The 22263-nt window shown below is 41.9% G+C and overlaps 1 protein-coding gene across 1 annotated transcript in view; it reads right to left on the bottom strand.

Annotated features, from left to right (window-relative positions):
* AOAH (acyloxyacyl hydrolase) overlaps positions 1-22263 on the bottom strand; it is a gene marked incomplete at both ends in the record, with an annotated part of 73575 nt that overhangs the window by 22718 nt on the left and 28594 nt on the right. Inside the window, 8 exons of the mRNA XM_082278646.1 lie at positions 4424-4506; positions 6413-6504; positions 13575-13669; positions 14777-14825; positions 15168-15216; positions 15722-15792; positions 16293-16353; positions 17637-17707. Of these exons, the coding sequence (XP_082134772.1) occupies positions 4424-4506; positions 6413-6504; positions 13575-13669; positions 14777-14825; positions 15168-15216; positions 15722-15792; positions 16293-16353; positions 17637-17707 (571 nt within the window). The remainder of the gene's footprint in view (positions 1-4423; positions 4507-6412; positions 6505-13574; positions 13670-14776; positions 14826-15167; positions 15217-15721; positions 15793-16292; positions 16354-17636; positions 17708-22263) is intronic.

A 22263-nucleotide genomic window follows, 5' to 3' on the forward strand; every position in this document is an offset into this window, starting at 1 on the left:
AGGAAGCTTTTGTGATACAGGATGCAATCTGTGGTGAAAACATTCAAGAGAGAAAAAGAGGTGAAGCAGAACAGTTATCTTTACACTGTTGAATGTCCTGGAATCTATCCCTGGATCTTTCCTGCCTCTCTCTCTCTGTTGCTTTCCAAACATTCTCAGACCAGTGGGGTTTTTTCAGTTTTGGTTGAGAAATCAATTTGCTTCCAGTTGTGAGGGAAGGGTCCACCACCTCCAGAGGATAATGGGATTTCTTAAGAAAGGGAAGGCAGAACTCCTGTAAGCATGGAGGCTGGGGAAGCGTTTCTCCATGGTGAAGATGCATATCCTAAGAAGGGCAGTGGGGGAATGTCCCTTTGTGCTGAGTCTGACACAGTGCTGGTGCTTTTGCAGGACAGCTGGACAGGAACATTGGCTTGGCTTGCCATCCCTGGGCTCTAGGTCTTGGCTGCACACCTCCCACACCAGATCAGCATCCTTTCCTTGCACTCATGTGGGGCTATGAAGCATCATTTTCAGAGGAAGGTTTAGTTGTCCCAGGTGGGGTTAGGTCAGGCTGGTGGCCAGCTGTGTGCTTTACTGACACTGAGGGTGGCTTCTTAAATCCTCCCATTCTGGGAAACTATTACACCAAATGAGGCAATAAAAGTGAACCTTTAAAATGTAGTGTCAGAGCGACGATTTAGAGAAGATATCCTGAGATTCTTCTCTCACTAGTAATTTTTCCCTTTTTAAATTCACTTCTTAATTTTCTGCAGAGTCTTTTGCCCTGACACAGGCTCACCTCTTTTCATATCCTACAGGTGTCTGTAGTGTAAGTGGAAAGGAGATACGTGGAGAGAAAAATGAATGATGCACGCAGTGAGAGGTTATACAAAAATCTATGAGGGAATTGGAAAAAGGAAGCACATGAAGTACCACTCTGTACTGGTTTGCCAAATTTAGAAATATATCCTCTGAGAGAAGGCAGGTCACCAACCCTCCCCTCACCAGGTTTGGGAAAGAATAAATTTTCCTCAAAGGAAAGTGAAAGAGATAAGAACTATTTATTTGACAAACACACGGGAAAAGGAAAATAATGCTAAATAATAAAATCTCTCACTGTGGAGAAAAAACCTGGGTAAGTGTTAAAAGTCCTCCCTTTGGTCTCCTCAGAGCTGGGGCTTGGCCCAGGGCCAGGCCCTCTGTACTTGGTGGAAAGTCCTCCCGATGTGTTCTGATATTGAAGCAGTCCAGTAGAAAAAGGGAGAAAATCCGAAATTCCAGGGAAGGGAAAAAGTTCAACTCTCAGTTTCTCTCCAGAATAAAAGAAACTGAAACAACTGGCCAAAAGCTGACTGGAAAACAGCAAGCCGGGTGCTTCCTCACTCCCCTGCTGCAGCTGGGAAAAAAAGTTGCTATCTCTGTGTGACCTTGAACAAGCTGCAAAATGCTTTGAGAAAGTTTTTCTCAGGTTTTCCTTCCCCCTCTCAGGCCCAGTTTAAAGGCATAAAACGGCACAAAAATTAATTTCTGGGCATAGGGCAGCAATGTGGGATATACATCATAAAGTCACCCCAAGACACATTCCCATTAATGTAAAAAAAGAAGAACAAGATAATTAGGGTATCAGGTACTGAGACAATTTGGATATAAATGAGAAGAACCATTGACAACTAGTCATCCTTGACCATCTAGTTCGGCCTTTTTTAATTCTCTCTCACCAGAAAGCCCACCTGGGGGACTGCAATGATGGGAACCATCAACTCTAGTGCCCTGCAAGTTACAGGCAAGAAAGTCGGAAGCACCTGACTGATGGCACCAAAGATATTGTAAAACACTTTCACAGAAGCCTCAAAGCTTCAGGAACACCACGTGTGCCACAGGAAGGAGGAATGCATGTGAGAGGCATTGCCAGTGGCATTGGTGCTGGCACCAGAATGCAATTTTTAAGGTGAAAATGCCCACCTAAGCCTGGAAGTGAGCATCATGCTACCTGTGTGTGCAACCTCTTCTGCCTGGTAAGACCACAGACTCACAGAATCCCAGAATTGTTAGGGTTGGGAGGCACTTCAAGAGATCATTTGGTCCAATCCCCCTGCCAAGGCAGGGTCACTTTGAGCACAGGAACATGTCCAGGTGGGTTTGGAATGTCTCCAGAGAGGGACACTCCACAACATCCCTGGGCAGCCTGTTCAGTGCTCTGCCACCCTCAGTGGAAAGTTCTTCCTCAGGTTGAGGTGAAACTTCTTGAATTTTATCTTATGGCCATTGCTCCTCATCCTGTCACTGGGCACCACCAAAACCAGTGCAGCACTGTCCTCTTGGCACCTGCCTTAGAGATGTTTATATGTATCTGTTTGTTGGAGGTGGAGGGCTGGGGCAGATCCATTCTGCTCCTAAATTTTTCAGGAAATTCCAAACATTTAATAAGTTTCTAAGTAGCGCTAGAGGCAGCAGTGCTCCTCACTTGTAGCCAACATGAACCATCTGCTGGAAAGGAAGAGCATCCCATATAGCCAAATTTTCTACCAGAGGAAAAGAAATCTTCCCAAGCTTCTGAAGCATATTTAAATACAATAGAAGCATAATTAAATACAATAGAAACAAAAAGGGATAATCACAGCATAATCAAGTATCTTTTAAACATGCTGTTGGGGACATGAACTAATCCAAGACACAAAAGCTAACATCATAAACCTCAATTTATAAGGAAGACTACTGTTACCCCTTCACACAACCCCTCTGACAACTCAGGATTTCTTGTTTGCCTTCATTCCTCTGGTTTAAGGATTATTCTAGGTTTTCACTCCTTGATAGTGAAATTTTTAAAAAAAAATTTCCCTCCAAGCAGAAGTAAGATTAATGAAAACCCATGTTTTTGTACCAGAACTATTCTTCCACTTCTGTGATGTTTATGCCTCAAAAGAATTCAAAATGATAATACCCTTTAATTTTTGCTTTGTTCAAATGTCAACATGTCTTATCATCCCTTCAGAAGTCTCCATTGCCCTAATCCTCCCCAAAACCTTTCCCTGTATCCCCATCAAGGTCAGCCCTCTCTAGACAAATGGGACCAAAATCTGAGGTCTTATCAGGACTTGTATCAGAAAGGACTGTCTCCCTGTCTCTAGAGAAAATGTCATGCATGATGCATCTTGCAACTTCCTTGGCCTCTTTCCACTTCTACCCTGCAGTCTTGATGCTGTCTTGGAATTTCTCTTTGCACCCCAAAGCCTCTGTCCCTCCACCACGTCTGGCTGGTGGGCCACTAGTTTACAGAGAAGTCTCATCATTACTTCTGTCATGCATGTTTTGTACAACGGTATTTGCTGCAATTCCTGCCACTGTTGTTCCCAAGTTCATCTAAATTATTCCTGTGTAAGGATGTGTCCCGCTCCAGGATGGTTAATACTTTGCAATTTTGCATCATTCACAGAAGCCATCAAGCATGTACCTTGGTCTTTGCTCTAAGGTCACCATTCCAAATGTTAAGCAGCATTAGCCTCAGGAGAGACGCAGGAGGGACACGCCTTTGCTCTCAAACTCACTGCTCTTCCCTGCTTAGTTGCTCCTCTATGCACTTCTTATTTCTTGTATTAATCTTCCTCTTCTTCACTGCACACTGGGGTACCATGCAAGACACTTTCCTTAATTCTAGGTAGATCAGATCTGCCATATATTTATGTGCATCCTTTATAGATATATATATAATGCTTTTTCATAGAAAGATGATGTGTGCCAGCCCCACAAAATTAATTAATCAAAACCCAACAGTGTTAAGTTTTGTTTATGTCTTTGATTACTTATTAAAAATTGGTTCTCAGAGCACATTAAGATGCCAGCACCACCGACCTCCTCAGTTTTTCAGGAGGATCTCTGCTTGCTGGTCCCCAAAGGATGTCTCAGGATGTCATGGGCACCCTTGCTGTGAGACTGATGGCCGCTTTGTGCCCACTCTGGCAGCTGGTGTGGCAGCTCAGTGAGTGCCCTGTGCTACCATCGGGTGCAGTGTAGGGCCCCCCCAGGATTCCCTGCAGGAGTACAGAGCAGGGCTGTGCAAGCAAGCAGGGACCATGCCACAGCCTCTGGAGGAGACGAAGGGCAGCCCTTTTATCTCCGTCACCACTAGTGACATCCCTCTAAATCTTCCCTTTTGGCCATGGTCAAGAAAACCTCCACAGAGTTACAGTGGAGTACACTGGTTTTAATTCAGTGGAAATTCTTAGTACATAGGTAAAAGGGATGAAGCCACACACCTCCCTGCTCAGAGCCAGAAGAGAAGGTGCTGAGTTGAGTAAGTGCTGTTCTCTATTTGTCCATAAGAAATGCATGCAACTAAGAAGGTGTTGCATTGTTCCTGACAGATATTCATTAATGCAGCATCAATTATCAGCATTGGTAATGTTAAAAATAATAATAAAAAAGTTCTAAAAATGTAACATACCATTTTGGGAAATGTTCTGCAAGTCTCTGTGATTACAGCGATTTCTCTTGCGTAAACGTAGATACAGAGAGTCTGTCCAGCCTCTGAAATAAATTGAGAAAATACAAACTGCTAAACTCGTATGATAATGATGAAAATACAGCTGATATTAAAAATGAAGTATGTTCTTGTCTCTCATAAACTCAGTACCCCAGTTATGTATATGCTACTATTTCACCATCTCTCTTTTTTTGTGGTCATAAATCTTTTTAATCTCAAACAGGGTGGCCTTAAATAAAGCAAAGATATCTTCTTAGAAACTATAAATCGATGAAGAGTTTCTTTGACATTGTTCCATCCAGGAACAATGCCTTTATCCTGGTCTTTCAGATAAGGTGTTTAAAAACCTTTTTGTTGTACATCATTTATCAAAACAATTCTGTTGGTCGTTCACAAATTGACTTTTCAATTGGTTGTTATGGAACAGTAAGTAAAAGAGAAGAAACATTGGCAGGGCAATTGTTTCCCAACATCATAAATCTTGGACAGATTAATCTGAAAACAGGTTTTGTTTGACTGTTATTAGTTCTCTCCTTTATTTTGCACTGCTGAGAAAAATGAAAAAGAAAATGAAAAGGATAACAGCCCAAAGGGTGATGAGAAGACCAAGCTCCCAGCCAAAAGTACACAGTCATTTCTATCTGAGTTGCAGTTGTTTGTTTGTTTGTTTTTCTTCCAGGTGTGGAAGAGATTAAAAACTGAACACTGGACCAAGGCTTATCACTGACAACTTCAGGGGCAGTTCTGAGCTCTGATCACTTGTGAGCCTCAGTTTCTTTGGAGCCCAGACTAATGCTGTGTACTGAGTGGCTGGGCATTTTAGCAGATTTTAAAGGTCAGTTTTGCTATGGCTCTGATACAGAAGGCTGCATAGATCTTTCCTGTTGGCTTGTCAAGAAGCAAACTGCCTTAAAGCAGATACTGTGTGAATGTAGCTGAGGCTGAGAGCCTGGATTTTGCACAGGGAGAAAAAAGGGAAACGAAAGTCCAAGTATATGGTGCAACAGGTATTGTTCCTGGAAAAAAATGTATTCTGCCAACTTTTAAATTCTGCTGGTAGAAAGCCTCTTCAGGCTTGACCCATGCTTGGTTTGGCATTCAGCTGTATGCCTGACCTATCTTAGACATAAAAAATAAAAATTATCTGAAACTTAGGTCAGACCAGGCACTGGTTGATGATTGTATCCTATGGCTCTTGCAGGATTCAAAGGCCTCTTAATGCTGGCCAGAGAGATGATTAATAAAAAGATTTTTTTTAAACTTCACAGTTAGAATTGCAGGCATTTCAAGATGTTTTGTGTTTGGACTTTATTTTCCTTCCCTTCTGGCAGGAGACATACTTTTTTTCCCATCTATCCCTGCATCCTTCCCCATCCACATGAGCCAAACTAACACAGCAAATTAGGTCACAGACTCTTTCAAGTTCTCCTTTTGCTATTTCCCTCTAAATGTGTTAAATAAAAAAAAGAGGTGTGGGAGGGGGAGAAGAAAGATTTCCCCCCAGTAGGGAACACTACGAAATAACCATGGGGATACCCTTTATTCCACTGTTTCAGCAGCAAAAAGAAACATGAGGGAGAGAGGAAGATTAAAAAAAAAAAAAAAAAGAAAAGAGAAAGGCTGATTTTTGTTAGTTTCAGCAATGCTCTCCTTCCCCTGAATTTTGTAAAAAAAATTGTTTATTTTTTATTTCTTTGGGGTTTTTCTCCTTCTAAATTACAGTTTGATCAGTTCTAAAATCTACCCTGCATTTCAGGAAGACTTGCTTATATATTTACAGTATATTTTAAAAACCCTAGATTCAGTGCTGATCTTGGTTTTGGAAAGAGCACATGCAGAGCTGAATAGTATTTTTCTCTTTCCTTTCAAGCATGGTTTTGGTTTTTTCTTGCTGTGCTCTGAGAGACCTAGAGACTCGCTATGACTTGGCCACCCTGTCTGTTGGCTTACCCGATGGTGGAATTCAGAAATCCAGTGATCTCTGAGAACTGGGGCCAGTCAAGCTCGTCACTGAAAGCCATGGGAAGATTAGCAAATGATTTCTGAAAGAGAAGTTTTTAAATCAACACAGTTTCACCCTCACAGACATAAAATCCTCTTAGCAAATTTGAACACTTCTTAGCCAGAGCATTAGCCAGACAGCAGCAGTTGTAACTACAGCTAGTAGTGGTAATTATGTATGCATATACTTAAAAAGTTGACTCTTGTAAGACAGGCATATGAAGAGATGGAGGAAGCAAAAGCAGAGGAGATATCTGAATTGCAGGTCCTGGCACCCTTTTTTCCTGAAAGAGTCCAAAGATCCTCCTGATGTAAGCATGTACTGCAGGTGCAGACCACCAAGGCAGGAGCTGATTGCTCCAGCATCTGACCTGCCCAAAGGTGGGTCAGCCTTGGGCACAGATGACAGCCTGATGTCCCCAGAGAATATGGTAAATGCATAATGTCAAATTCTCTCAAAGCTCCCCTGCCCTCTACAGCAGGATGAGCTGGGAATATCCAATGCCCTGAAAACCTCTGCCTGCTCCTCACTGTAAATTTTGGGGACGGTACTACAGCAACAGAGTCAGAAAGGCCTCTGAGCACGGCAGGGACGAAGGAGGAAAACACACCATCTGACATAACCTTCCTGTGCAAATACATGCATCTTTTGCCCTTCTCTCTTTTGCTGATATTAGTCCCTAACACTTTTTTAAAGTGATTGCCCCTGTGAAAGCCTCTCTACAGATGCAAGCCATGCTGCACATTCAAAACACAGTGCCCTGTCCTGTTCCACTTTGTTTTCTGAATGTCCCAAAAATCATGGAAGGTTAGGAAAACAGCCTTGATAAATTGTGTCACCTCAGGAGGACAAGAACATGGAGTAAATTTCCAGCTTCTCCTAGTCTGGGATACGCTTGCAAAGACAAATGTATAAATCCAGTGTGCTCGTAAAGAGGAAAAACTGCTGATGAAAAAGGTAATAACCAAAAGAAGGTCAAAACATAAAATCAGAGAACTTACAGGCTGGTTTAATCCATATAATTTATTAGCTTCATTTTCTCTTCAAGAAATTGTGGGGTTTCCTTAAGACCTCACTGCTATAAACAACAAGCAGGTGGGTAATTCTTTATCCAGGAGGGTCAGAGTAACTGAGGAGCTACAGTAGAGCTAAATCTTGTGCTCCCCACCAAGTTCTAATTCCCAGAAAATTATTGTTTAGGTGAATGGGAGCTACACTTGAGTATATTGGTTGAGTATATGTCTAAGAGTTTTGGCTGTAAGAGGATGGAGGGAGATGAAGAGAAAGGGGAGGAAAGGCAAATAAAGGGGGGGTTGTGGGGGAAACAAATCCTGAAGCCACGCTCTGAGCAGTCTAATGCACAGCAGATGCCAGTTTAAAGCATGTAACAGCACATTTGACCCACTTAACAGTAGATCTGCTTTAGTTACCAAGACGAAAATGGGCCTGTCTTAATTATCTTTCAGATTGTTCTCTCTCTCTCTCTCACGTACATACATGTGTCCTTGTGTGTATGTGTACATACATATACACAGAAAAAATATCTATTTTTTAGGGCTGGAGAGAACCTTCAAATCTGCCTTCTTCAAATCTGTTAGTTTTGTGTGCAAACAAGCACTTAATCCAAGGGCACAGCTATGAGCAGAAGTGGAGGGTAACAGCATGGCTTGGCCATTTGCAATATTTCCCCCCTTGTAGGTTTGTATTAAAGGTGACAGAAACAGTCACTTAGCATGGAAAAAAACCCTGTAGACATGATCTCTTATGAGTCACACATATATAAGTGCATAAAAAGAGATAAAAATGATTTAATATTTTTAAAACAAATCGTTTTATGACCAGTTCTCTCATTATTTCCCATTGGCACTCCAAAACAATATCTTCATTGGACAAGTCCCAATAATTTTTAACTGTTTGGGTTTTTTTTCCCCCGCAAGCTTGGCTTAAATATGAATTTTCCAGAACCTGAGTTGCAAATTGATTTGAAGAGGAACATTTGAGCCCAAAATTATAGCTGCATTTGAAAACTGTATATACATTTAGCATTGACACTGTTCCAACAAAGCACTCAAGGGCCAGGCTTTTGAAGATATTTCAGGTTCAAAGGGTGAAGATGAGTAGTTAATGGAAAATTCAGAATAATGCTGAACCTTAAATTCTGCATTGATGTAGTTTGGAAAGTACAGCCTAACAGACTGTGTGTTCCTTAGTCTCAGATGCAAATGTGTCCCACACTAGAGGTGAAACTGTGTTGACTTTTAGCATAAAACTCTCTTGAGCACAGCCTTGTTTAAATACCATTCTCTAGACTATTCTGGCTGAGAAACCTACTTCAGCCCACGTGCCAGATTTTAGCAGAGAATCAGTAGAAAATTATTCCAACTTAGCTTCAAATGCTGTATTTTAGTCTCAAATGCTTTAGATGGGTCTCATTTCAATAAATGTCCTCCCCTCATAGATGTGTCCTACCTTGAAGCAGGGAGCAGCCAAAGCCATGGCTGATGCTAAACGCACACATGCCAAGCTGTGCTTAAGTGAAAGAAGGTTCAGGGTTGCTATGGCAAGAGATTTTCAAAATCAGAATACAAAAGCGCACTGGAAACCTAACACTCACACAAATCTTTAGAAATGCCAGTCCTGGAAATCCTGAAATCATTGATGTATACCTTAGTTTGAAGGAAAGTTGGGTATTTCTTTTTATAATGACTTTAGTGCTGTTCAAATCCTGGTGAGAGTATTAAGTACCACAGACAACTTTCTTATTCTGTAAGTATACAAATAAGCAAACCTTACAGCTCTTGAGAAAAGCACAGCCTATCATTTTAAAAAGCACGAACTGCATTTCTGCTCTGTAAATCTTCAATGGACAGAGGTTTGAAATTAGCAAAATTATTACCTATTTCCCACAAAATGCAGTATCTTAGTCATCACAATACTAGCTTGGAGAAACCTGCCTGCGTTTCACTGGACTTGGAGGAATGCTAGATAATGTTTTTAACAAGAATTTCACACATCAAACTCTTGGTTTTCTTCTAGTGCAAAAAAAAAAGAAGTCAGTGGGATAAGTGTTCGGGATATCCTGAATCCATACTTAAAGAAATTCTGAATTCTGCTAACAAGAAATAAATAATACAAAACAGTTACTTTAATGATACCTGAGAAACCCTTGAGTTTTCGGGCAATTAGGTATTTACTGGACTATGGATAAATGTAGGATTTATTTTTCTCTTCAATGAGCAACAAAATAGAGATCCAAGAGTTTTAAAATGCATCTTTCTAAAGGGTATTATTTCCATCACATTTATAAATATAGTGCTTTTACCTCAAAATAAAAATGTCTCTAAAATGAGATATAAAAGTTGCTTCTATTCCAGACATACAACAGAAAAATGCTGTAATTAGTAGCTATTTGGAAGTCAATTGTAAGCAGATGGACAGAGCAGCAGGAGCACAATATCCATTGCTAGACATACCAGTGTTTTCAATATTAGCTTTCTGCAAAAACCATCTACCTCAAAAAACTCCCCAGTATTTCTTCTGCTTTGCTAAACCTTATAAAGTGCATGTTTACTGCTTTACGCTTCATTTTTAGTGTCCAAATTTCCAGGTTAAAGGAATGAACATTCAGCTCTATTCTTGCTGAAACTTTTAAAAGAAAAGTCTGACAAACTCAAAAGCAACTGATGACCAGAAAGCCAAAGTATAGTTGACTCGACCCCTTTTTACAGATGTATAATTCTCTTTGTGTAAGGTACCTGTGACTTCCCCTACACAGGAAAGAGTGGTGGGGTTTTTTGTTGTTTTCTGTGTTTGATTGTTTGTTTCAACTGGAGAAATAACACGCCTGAGCTGCAGTTTTCAAAGATCTGTCCACCTCATAAGGGGTATTTTCCACATGCAGTAATGTCTCCATATACTCTTTGTGGGAAGAACATACTCTGAGAAGGATGGTAACTGTATATGTGAGTGGCTCCTAGGTAAAGGCTTTGGAAACAGCGCTGTAAAACAAGAGTGCCCTGTCTGATACAGAGCACGCCTAGAAGACCTGATTTGGAAAAACTGAGTGATGCAACTTGATGCATCCCATATGACATGAGATGTATCACAGAAGCATGTCCCCCTGCACTGGATTACACTGGGGGTTATGATCCTCACAGGGCAAAGCTAAGAGGGCAGTGAGTTCCTAATTAGACCAGAAAATCCAAAATCCAAGGTAAAACATCTTCCCAACAATGCTCTTCAAGTCAATGGCATGGACATACAAATTCCAAAGTTGTTCAGCCCAAATATCCATCTTGTCACCCTGGTGTTGAATATTCAGCTACCCAAACAACATCCTGAAGTGAATTCCTCATTCACATTCTCTTTCTTCCCTTACTCATCGTAACCTCTCCTTTGCATGGTACACTATGTGCAGCAAAATCAGGGAAAACAACCATTCTGCAGAACCTCTTAACGAAATACTCAGCATCTTTCCTGAAAAATTTTTTCTGCACCTAATTAGCTTTAAATTAACAGCTGCCACTAATGTGGTGCTGATTAGCAGATGGGCCCACAGCATTGTTACCAAGTGTAAATTTTACTTTACACTTGTATATGTAAACACAAAAAAGGATAAAGATAAATAAGAAACATGTGAAATACAGAAAGCATATAAAGTGGATATGTAAAAATATAGAAAAACATTAATATAATAAAATAATACACTGAATAAACCTAAATTAACAGGCACACAACTTTTTTGCGGTACACGATAAAAAATCTGGACAGGGGCAAGGAAGTGCTATTTGGAAATCCATGTAGAGGTCTGAGAGTCTATTGAAATGGAAATTAAAGCTCTGAACTTACTCTACTATTGACTGTGGATAAAACCATTTGACAAACTAATATTTTTATGTGTCTTATCAAAGAAATTTTGACAGAATCAAAGCAAAGTGTCTTGAGTTAGAAAGCACAAAGGAATAACAGGAACACAAAGCTGATGCCTTATCCTCTCCTTTCCAAGGCCTAACTTCAAATTCCTGCTGTGGTCACAGATTAAAGATGTTTTCTGTAAGATTAGGACAAAGACCCTCTGCACTCTCTCTGGTCACAAAACCATCCCTGGATGTGCTTAAAAATTCTCGTCGAGGGAAGCCTTGCACTGAAAAATAATTGAAGCCAGTTAATTTGTTAATTAAGCCTAGAGATGAAGGATATTTGCCAGTGGCATTTAATACAACACAAGAGACAAGAGTATTGCACCTGCGCAACCCCAAGGGAGTTAAATTGCTGCTACTGACATTCTCCACAGAGAAAGCAAGACCTAGAGGACAAGCAAGAGGCAGAGCCAGTGATAAAGTCTGAATTGGTTCAGAAATGGTTTTGCTAGAACTTTCGTGCTCAGGTGACAACTTTCTCACTCATGGCGAGCTCCAAATTAAATAACTTTTTACTTTTGCTCGAGTTTAATCACAGGTAATAGTTTTTATACAACTGAGCTCTCTATGTGTCTGCATTAATATTTAACTATTTTTGCCAGGTTGGTAGGAAAGCTTGCAAATAGTCCTAGGAAAAAACATGCTCTTTCCTATCCCAAACCTCACATATATTTTTTGGGCCTTACACAGAGAGCACCAGTTCCCTTCCCATGCAAGCTGCTGTACACTCATCAGACAGTAACAGAGAGCTTCCAAAACTCACTTTTGTAGTCTGCACTCCAGCTTCCAACCTTGAAGCTTGTGCCTGGCATGCTATTACCAGACCTTGACCAGCAAGCTTCAAGCAAGAGAAATCCTTTCTAAATCTTCATTACAGTGATAATAAAATGCTGACACAGTCTAAAACTGGTCTTGCTTACATGGCTTTACTACCAGTGTTACTGCCAGAATCATTATCTCTATCAGTATTATGATCATCTTTATTAGATGAGATAATCTCAATTATCATTAGTGCTAATTTATTATGTTCTTCATCAGTTCTGTCATCAGTGTCATTCTTCTAATTGTTGCTCATAAGCATTTAACAAAGAAAAACAGTAGCTAATCTGCAACATTTAAATCAGCTCTGGGAGCAAAAGTGGAAAAAACCCATGAAACTCTCAGACCTCCCACAGCGCTGCAACTACTAACATTCTGGAAAAAGAATTTTTCTCCAGAAAATGTCCGTAACCTTATTCTACAGACACCAGTGGAGGAGTAGCAGGTTTTCACCAGGAAAGGTGGGCCATGATGATCTATCTGCTCACCCCTGTGCAACAGACCCTTGTGCAGAGAAGGACAAGGTACAGTCCTCCCTCGCTAGGGAGTGACAATGAAGGTCAGGAGCATACCTGCGCATTTATCTCCACCCCCATAATTGCAGTTTGCTGGAACGATCTTTTCCTCCCAGTTATTTCATTACATGCCAGTGACCTGCACCAGGTTCAGTATAGCTCACAGTCAGGTGCATTTTCTTGTTTGAAAATAGGAAGTGCTGGGATACTACCCAAGGATAGACATCGGTGTGGCAGTGATATTTTACGGTCACAGGAACTCTTCCCTTAAGGACAAATCTATTGTAAATACTTGGATGACCCTCAAATACCTGCGGATGCATTTGTTCAACAAGCCTCAAATCCTGAACACTGGAGTTATGAGACCTATTTCACATATGCCACAGGAGGAGGGAAAACAATCCAGGGCATGTCATTTCAAAGCCAAATTCCTAAAGCAGAAGTTCCCTGACTGTCAGCAGGGTCACTTCTGCAAACACTCTCACAGCAAGGAGCCATCCCAACCAGTCTGCTAATGGCAGGTCTGATCCTACAGACAGCACGGGTCTCCTTCAGCTGCAGGCACGTGCACGGAAAGCCAGATGTCCTGGTTTGTGTCTCTGGCACAGCACTGGGACACTGCAGCCAAACTCTTCCCTGACCCAATTGCACAGATGTCGGAGGAGCAGCAGTAGCACAGGGCTGTGCTTTTTTATCTTCGTAGGAGCAGGTGCAGGAGGGGACTGACACATGAGACCATAACTACAAATTCCAGTGCAATGAAGCATTTTGCACTTGTTTCCCCTTGGCAACCTGCAGCACAGCAGAGAAAGCAAATGGCAATCAGTGGTTTTGGCAACCTGAACGTGATTCCTCACCGCTGACATCTGTGTGACGGTCATCCACTCGGGAGGGATGTGGAAGTGAGCGCCGGCCGAGTCTCCCAAGAGCACAACCCCTTTCGAGTCTGCACCTGATGGATGCATTTTGTTAGTCACATGGGCAGAAAGAGCAAACTGAAACTGAGCTTGGAGAGCACTTAAAGAGGAACAGCAGTGGCAGCTGATGGAGTCCCAGGGTGACTGACTACACCTCTCTTCACCTGGCTTCAATGTTCAGACACTACAATAGGATTTTCTGCAGCAAAAACCATCTATCAGACATTTGCCAACAACCCTAGAGAAACAACTGGGGCCTGGGCAAGAAAACCAGGGGGAGGTCTTGCTAATCGGAAAAGTATCCTGGTTGTATTCCAACGGTGTGTTATTTCAGCAGAGGTTCTGCTGTGCAGACAGTGTTTATTTTTACTATCCATAGATTATGCATTAAAAAGTACTTAAACATTCAGGGAAATCGGATTACTCAGAAAATTGCACAAAGCTTCTTAGAACTGGGTGGTTGATGTGCTACTCATATGAGTATTTCTGCTAGAACAATCTGTCTGGTTTATAATTAATGTCGCTTAACATTTGTAGATTGCCTTTCATCTAAAAATGTTGAGGAGCCTTGCCAGGCAATGGTTCATCCCCAGGATACTGATTTCAGAGTAAGGTGAGGTGAGTGGCAGCTGCAGTCATGGCTGCTTTGTGAGATTTTTATTTGTGCAATGTGGACACACAGGAAGCCACCCACATCGTGGTCAGGGAGATCAGCTGATGCCATCACTTCACCCCTTTAAAGTCTTCTCTGGAAAAAATGTACGTGTTTATGGGAAGAGGTAAAATTGGACAAATGCAGATGTTAAACTGCTTCCCTAAATCCCAAGGCCATTACTCTGGGTCAGTCTTCAAGCACCAGAGAAAATGCAGAGGTGACATCTCTGTTTGCTGCTGTTCCTGATCTATGTATTCAGCTTCATTACTGAGCTGACGTCTAGCAGGAAATTACCAGCAGCCTGTGTTTTTCAAGTTTCATCTTTGCCCATCCTGAAGATTAAAAAATCCAATAATTTTGCCTTTCTCATGACGTTGTAAAGCCTGTTGTCTTTTCCTTGCCTTGTGAATGACTGTGCAAATGTTGAAATATCTGTAAAATTAATACATAAGACACATGGTTTCTTGTATTGACTCTAATGATTTACCTTTGCAGAATTTCTCCTCATAGGGAATTCCATCTTTTGGATCTACACCCTGTCGAAGAAGAGAAGGGGCAGATAATAACATCTATCTAGCACCTGAAGAATGGTAGTACAAAACAGAGGCTGAGAATTTAGTTATTCTTGAATGCTTGCCTGCAGGAGGCACTGCATCATAATAATGAAGTTTTCCATCACATTATTTTAGTAAGTATATGTACATTTAAATTAATCATATAAGCTATAATTTAAACAACCATAAGCATCAATAAACAAATTGTTAATATCAGCTAATAAAACCAGAATAAAAAAAAAAGAAACCTTTGTAGACTAAATCAAAGACCAGAGAGGACAAAAGAGAAGCAGAAATCAGGAAGGTGCAACTTCATTTACCTACCCATATGCCATTGCAGTTAGAGTCACTTTTTGCATCCCAATTATCAGGACTAAAACAGAGACACAAAAGGATAAACAATGTCACCAAAAAAGTCAGGAAATCAGAGCCCTAGTGCCATTTTTCACTAAGAATAAAAAGGAATTTGAAATTCCTTTCTGCATGGAAGGGTGGGGGTTTTCCCCCTTTGGATCTAGGAGAGGCAATTTTTCCTAGCAAAATGCAAATGCAAAATGCAATATTAATTTAAAGGTAATACTGGAAGTTGCTGAATGAAACTCATCCTTTTAGTCATTGGCATGGTTTCCCTCTCCACCTCTGGTCTGTCTGACCAATTTTAGCTGCAGATGCTTCAGAGAAAGGAAAGAAATGTGTGCACCACCCCTGCAAATGAGCCCCATCCCTGGTCTTGGTCAATCCCTCTGGTCTCACTCACAGTGAAATCAAGCAACAAGCAGTGATGCGCTGTCTAAGAGTATGGTCAAAGCAAAATCTGGAGCTCATTCTTCTCAAAGCCACAATTATTAGGAAGCCCTTAAAAGAATTAAAATCCTTACCGCCTGCCAGGGTACACGGTGATGTTTTTGTCATCGCAGTCTCTGCCTCGCCAGTGATAGCCCCTCAGTGTCTAAAGGCCAGGAGAAACAGCAGATAGAACAGTCATTCTTACTCTTGCACTTTTAATTTAAAATATCTAAAATATCTAACTCAAGGTGTAGGAATAAAACCCAGTAAACAGGTTGTATTCCAGAGTCCCTTTGCTAAGCTTTAGTAAGTGACACCTAGCATACTTTGGTGCAGAAATAAGACAAGTTTTTATTTTTTTTTTTTTTTAATATGACTTTACTTCAGCTCTTATTAAGTCAGTAAACAAACCACTCAGCAGCAGAGCAATTTGCTTCTGCAGGGAGCACAGCTTTATGTGAGCATCTCCCCAGGTGGCACACATGAATGATTGCTTTTTCATCCAGGAAGAAATGGGACATTTTATGACAAAAACCCCTCCATTCACTTTATTCCTATACCTATTTTCACATGAATGGATAAGGCTTTGCAGAAAGTAGGAGGAATCCCAGAGACATCCTCATTATCAAGGGATTACTGTACCAAAGGAAAGGCTTTGCTTACTGGGAAAGTACTAAATTTATCTCCATCAAAATCTTCAAAAGGCAGTTTATTTCTTAGAACACTGTAAAAAGCAAAAACAAAAACCATAGTGTTAGATATGAAAGGGAATCTATTCAAAAAGTAAAAACCACAGTGCAGCATACAGAATAGGTCATAACTGGCATGATATTCACTGCTCCATATTCAGTTGTAGCTCTGTGCTTGTACTTCAGCAAAGTGATCCTGCCCAAAAGAGCAAATCCTGTATTTCAATAGCTGCTGATTGAGCTCCGGAGGTGAGGCTGATGGACTCCTGTATGGCTTCAATGTCAAACCTGCAGTCTCTAAACCAAACTACACATCAAATCTGTGGCAAAAGTTATTTTTATATATATATATATATTTTTTTTTTTTTTTGTAGCTACAGAAAGAGGAAAGTAAAAAAGCAAAGACAGTGAGAGAGACAGAGTGCATGAGGGAGAGATCAGAAGAGATGAGTTGAACACATGCAATCCAACATATGACATACAATTTTATTCCCACTTCCACTGCCTGAACTCGCAGGGCTCAAACTCAGCTTATGTGTCCTGACTAACATTTCAAAAGATACTTGCAAGATTTTTCATATTGATCAACCCATTCCAAATAAATTCCTGATATTTGCAGTTTCAATTAAATGAGCAGAAATAGGTGAGCAAGTTAGTCTTGGCAGCTGAATCAGTCAAATATACAGCTGATAATCCTGATTTATTCTTAGACTTCCTTGAGTATTCCTCCAAGTCATTGGAGTACATTGATAAATATACATTACAAGTAATACCCCAGCTCATGGCCTTGGCCTTTCTCAGAAACTGACTCAAAGTCAGCACTGTCATGAGAAGTTTTTCCTGGATGCCATCTGCCTGACTTTCTGAAACATCTCAGGACTATTCTGTGCTTCACAACTGATACTAAATTCAGGTTCCTCACAGAGTTATGCAGGTGCTGGTGGCCTTCCTGCGCTGAGCCATGGGCACTGCAATTGGGTGAACAAATGAAATGGAGAAGTTTCTTGGGCTCAGAAAATCTCAGGAGAAAGGTGGCTTCCTCTTGGGGATGCCACATCTGTGAGTGTGTCACGTATTTGACCTCTGGGATGTGCTAAAATTAAGCAAATGTTTTAAGCACTAAAGGAACCACAAGGATCTCTGTAAGGAATCTTACCTGAACTCTGTGAAAGCTCCCTCTGTACTACTTAGACAGTGGTTTTATAAAGGAAACCAACATAAGTAAAGTATGGGAAGCTCTGCTGGCTAAGGATGACTTTTGAAGGAAGCAAATGTACCATGTTCTGTTTCTGGTTAAGGACTGAAAATTTATACATACTGTTTAATCTTCTCACACAGGTCAGCCAGAAGAGGAAATGCACATACACTTGAGAACCCCATGAAGATTTTCTGGAGAGGAAGAAAAATAAAAATAGATGGATGCATTAGTTCACAGAGGTAGAGTAGCTTGGGATATTCAGTGTCAGTGAATTACAGAGCTAAACCATGTATTTTCTGCCTAGAAACATAAAAAAGCTCCAGTGATGACAACAAGGATGCTACATGCATCCTTGGATTTAGATGTGACACAGCAGTCAAGGATTAAGGCTAAGCATTTTACAAACCAATTTTTCTTGTTTACAAAGACCTGTAAAACCCAAAAAGGAAGGAAAAGGTTCCTGTAAAGCTGTCTTCTCTCATGCAAACAATTTTTTTTTCATTCTTTGTAAAAATTACTGTTCTCATGTTCGATAGGCGTGGTGGCATTTGACACAGTGCAAAACTAGTGAAAGCCACACACTGTGAGCCATGAGTCCGGTTTCTACATGCCAAATGTCAGGAACAACTCCAAGAAGAGAAGAAATGGGAGGATCCAGACTGTGCATAGAATTCCTTTGGTTTTATTAAATGAGATTTCTACCTGGAAATCTAGATTTTATCTTGGCCAAACCTGTAAGATGTAGAAGACAGCTGCTGCTAGAAAAACTCTCTCAACATTAGTAGCCCATAGTCATGGGCCAATCCAGTTGATGTTCCAGGTAGCCAGGAAGCTTCAGCAGCTGGGAGAGACCTTCCTAATGAATTGTGTTGCACTGGCAATTAATCCCACAAACATGCTGCTCATGTGGCTTCACTGTAAGTTCAGTTGGTCTTGAAACACTGAGGGTGCTCAAGTGGTCTCTCACTGCAGAGGGCTAACTGGTGCACAGCCTCACTGGCTGTATTCACTGAGGCTACACTTACCATGTAAATATGGAGAAGAGGAGCAGATGGGCACACTCATAACTTTATGCAAAGAAGGGTAACTGTTTATACAGACACAGCACTGTCCTTGGACCAACTGCCTTGTGTTACATACTTTATATACACAGAAAAAAAAGAGTAAGGTAGTCCTCAACCTAATGATATTACAATCCATGCCCAACGGGAAACAGAAGGTAAAGTTTGGGTACAGCTCAGGAGAGGCCAATGGAAAGTTATTACACACCACGTGGGTTCATAACCCCAGTGTATAAAGCTCTGAGTGACAAAGGAGAACTTTGAGGCAGCACAGCAAGGCAGTGAGGTCAAGGAGCATAGGGCATTGCCTTGCAGCTCCAGGGAAGGTGTTTGCTTGGACAGATATCAAGGGGAGATGGAGATAAGGGTCTCCCGCTGCCCAGAGCAGGAGGTTAGGCACAGCAATATGCCACAGCCAGGATCTCAGTGTGGAGAGGAGGACTGGGGTAGTGGAGAGGGGACAGAACACATAGTACAAAGACTGTAGCCAACGTTTGTGCTGGTGGCTGAAGTGACCAAGCAGCAAGATGAAGATGAAAAGGAGTGGTACCCTTTTCAGCCATCCCTGAAACAGAGGAGGATAGATCTGCAGTGGAGGTAGAGCTGTAACAGTGCACTTTCTAAGGGACGCAAAAGTGAAATCAAGGACAAAAGAAAAAGGAACATCAGGGAGACAAGAAATCTGAAAAAAAGCCACCAATTAACTTTCTTCAGCTCTGTCCAACACACTCAAATGACAAAGCTTTAGCCACACTGGCTTGGAAGGAGAGGAGGTACTGGTGAAATGAAAGGAGAAACCAGAACACAACCACAGAAGTGCAGAGAAATAGCCAAAAGCAGCTGGGGAGTAGAGCCTTTCCTTAAGGCTGAAAGGCCAACTTGGTCCCACTGCTGCACCTCCAGTTGCCCTGTGCTCTTCCCCATCCCTCTGCACCTCTGTATTCAACCTGTTGGCTGCCTTGGGGCTGTGTCCTGCAGCATGGCTGGGACACAGGCCCCCTTTTTGCTCTTTGTGTGTGGTCAGGTGGGAAGAGAGTGTGAGAGGTGCACAGACAAGACACCAGCTTTTCTCAAAGAGATTTGCAAACCTATTTACACTTCCTGGAAAGAGGAAAGAAATCACTTCCCCACCCCTGCCCCCCCCCCCCCCCCCATCCTGTAGGACTAATCCTGCCAACAGAAGCACCAGAGGCTCTTTAGGCCTTCCACCAGGCTAAGATTTGCTGGGTCTTCATCTGAGCTGTCAGCTTTTCACTTCAGCCTAAGTCACAGTATGCAAAGCCTCTGAAGTTAAGGCACCTGGAGCCAAAACCGCATCAGAAAGACAAACTACAGGGCTTGCAAGAAATAAATACATAAATAAAACCTCCTTTTATTCTGCTCACAGACTGCACTAAAAGCTTACCCTTTGCTGTAAGCTTAATAAAATCTTTCCTGCCTTTTGCTCAGCTAGTCATTCGAGGATTTTTGCTGACTGGATCTCTGTTGGTTTCAAAGAAAGATTATTCTGCAGTCCCAAAGACTTCCTGACTTTGGTAGGAACGGTTGCATGATGATGGCCTGGCAGTGGTGTGGGTGTTGCTGAAGACCAGCTGCAGCAGCATTCCAAAGCCCAGCAGCCTCTGGCTCCCCAGCCTACATATTCCTGCAGCAGGTGGGACAGTGGGATCTGGAGGTGCTGCTTTAGCTCTGTTTGGGGTTGTGCAGGAGAGTGGCTCATCTGCTCTTTGAGGGTGTCCTGGGCTACTCTCAAAAGGAATACAGGTATAAAAAAAGAGGGAATCTTTGTGTGAGCAGGCACTTTTGTGTCCTTCCCAGCAGAGACAGGCTATGATTGCAGCATGAGTTGTTGTGAGAAGATGGCCTACTTGCCCCTGTATAACATGGGTGGGTGGGCAGGAGATCAGCTTATGCCCTCATCTGCCTGTTAATTCCGTTTGGGCTCGCTCCATGGCTTCCCACTTGTCCCACTGCCAGGCTGTGACTTGCAGGGACCTCACAGACACAACAGGATTGTCCAAATCATGCCTGTTCTCATTAAATGTTACAGCCAGAACTCTAATCACTATTGCCCCTTAGTATCTTCTCCACCCACAAGAAAAGTTAATGCTAGAGGTGCTCACAGAGATTGATAACACTAATATCCTATTAATTGCCTGTTAACATTCCCTAATGACATTTCTGTAATTATTTTAATTGGTGTTGCTAAAAAGAATAACAATGAGCCCCTAATGCTTGTTGGTGTTTGGTTTAAGCCAGTGCCTTACAGATGGCTCACTCCTTTTAATGAATGGAGACTTTTATTAGAATTTTTTGGAGTTGTAGTCGCTTTCACCGCATCTCTGTACCTGGTGAATACCTTTTCTTTTTCCCAAACTCACAATGATCCTAAGAAATTCCAAGTAAATGTGAAATCCTGGGATCCAGATGGATCTCCCATTCTCATTACAACAGCCATAATCACATTTCTTTTTTTATGCACAGTCACACACAGCTGCCAAGCCAAGATGGGGACAGTTAACTTGCAAGAACTTCAGAAGGCTTTCCCCAAACATGCAATGGAGCAAAAGCAATGAAAAGAGCAGATATGGGAAGAAAGAACAGATCTAATTTGATGTTTTGGTCTAGCATGAGCCAGAGCATGAAAGAGGCCAGATGAATGTTTTTCTTTCTTCACTGACATGGAAGCAGGGATGTGCTACCACCGATGGGGTGTTTCTGGATCCTCACCCACACATTCAGCCAGGTAACCTTCTCCCCAAGCAGTTAGAGCACCTCCACTCTCACTGACATGTATCTGCCTGTGCAGGTAACACACCATGATTTGGAGCCTTGAGACTGGGCAGGTGATTTCCTTACTATTTCATCACACACTGCTGCTCTGGGATACATGGCTTATACAAGTATGATTCTCACTGGGCTCCCTCCTAGAGATTCTCCTTTGTGTTTCTTACTGTGTTGTTTTTCTGGATCTGAAAATAACTTCAGTCTGGGTGAAGGGGAAATTGCAAGCTGAAGTAATGCCTCTAGAAATGTTGTTATTTTCAACTTTCCAGGTTGAAATTAAGTTTCATCCAGGGTCATTACAGGAAGCACACTAGGAATAATTGCAGGAGAGGCCTGAGCAAGCATATGATACATGTTTTAATTTGAGCTGACTTTGCGTTGTGCAGGAATATAAAATAATAAAAAATACACTGAAATGCAACTGTGACCTTTCTGCTTCCAGTCTGCTTGTCCTTCCTGCTGGTAAATGGGCAGCTAGGAGTAGGAAAGGGCCAAGGGTCAATGGAGATTGAGAGAGCTATTGGGGCATTGAGCAGCTTTGAGGACACGGGAGAGCAGAGGCAAAATAGGAGAGCCTATTGCACCCAGCAAATGATGCCCGCCATGGCACCCTACCCAGGAGAGCCTGCAAGGGTGTAGCACCCACAAGAAACTGGGATGTGGCTGGCCATGTGTGGAACTCAGCCCAATATGCCAAGGGTACAGTATGTGCAAGGAAGCAAAGGAATTGTGTCCCAAGGGGCAGCCTCCCCACACTGGTCCCTCTCCAGCCCCGTGCCTGCGCCCCATCTCCGCCTCACAGAGAGGACCTGCTTGACTCAGAGCATCTTGTTACAGGTGTTAACACAGGGACTTGCTCCTGGGAAAGAGGAATAAAAATTTCATGTATTTGAGCAGAA

Source organism: Coloeus monedula (assembly GCF_965178545.1).
Source record: "Coloeus monedula genome assembly, chromosome: 1".
NCBI lineage: Eukaryota > Metazoa > Chordata > Aves > Passeriformes > Corvidae > Coloeus > Coloeus monedula.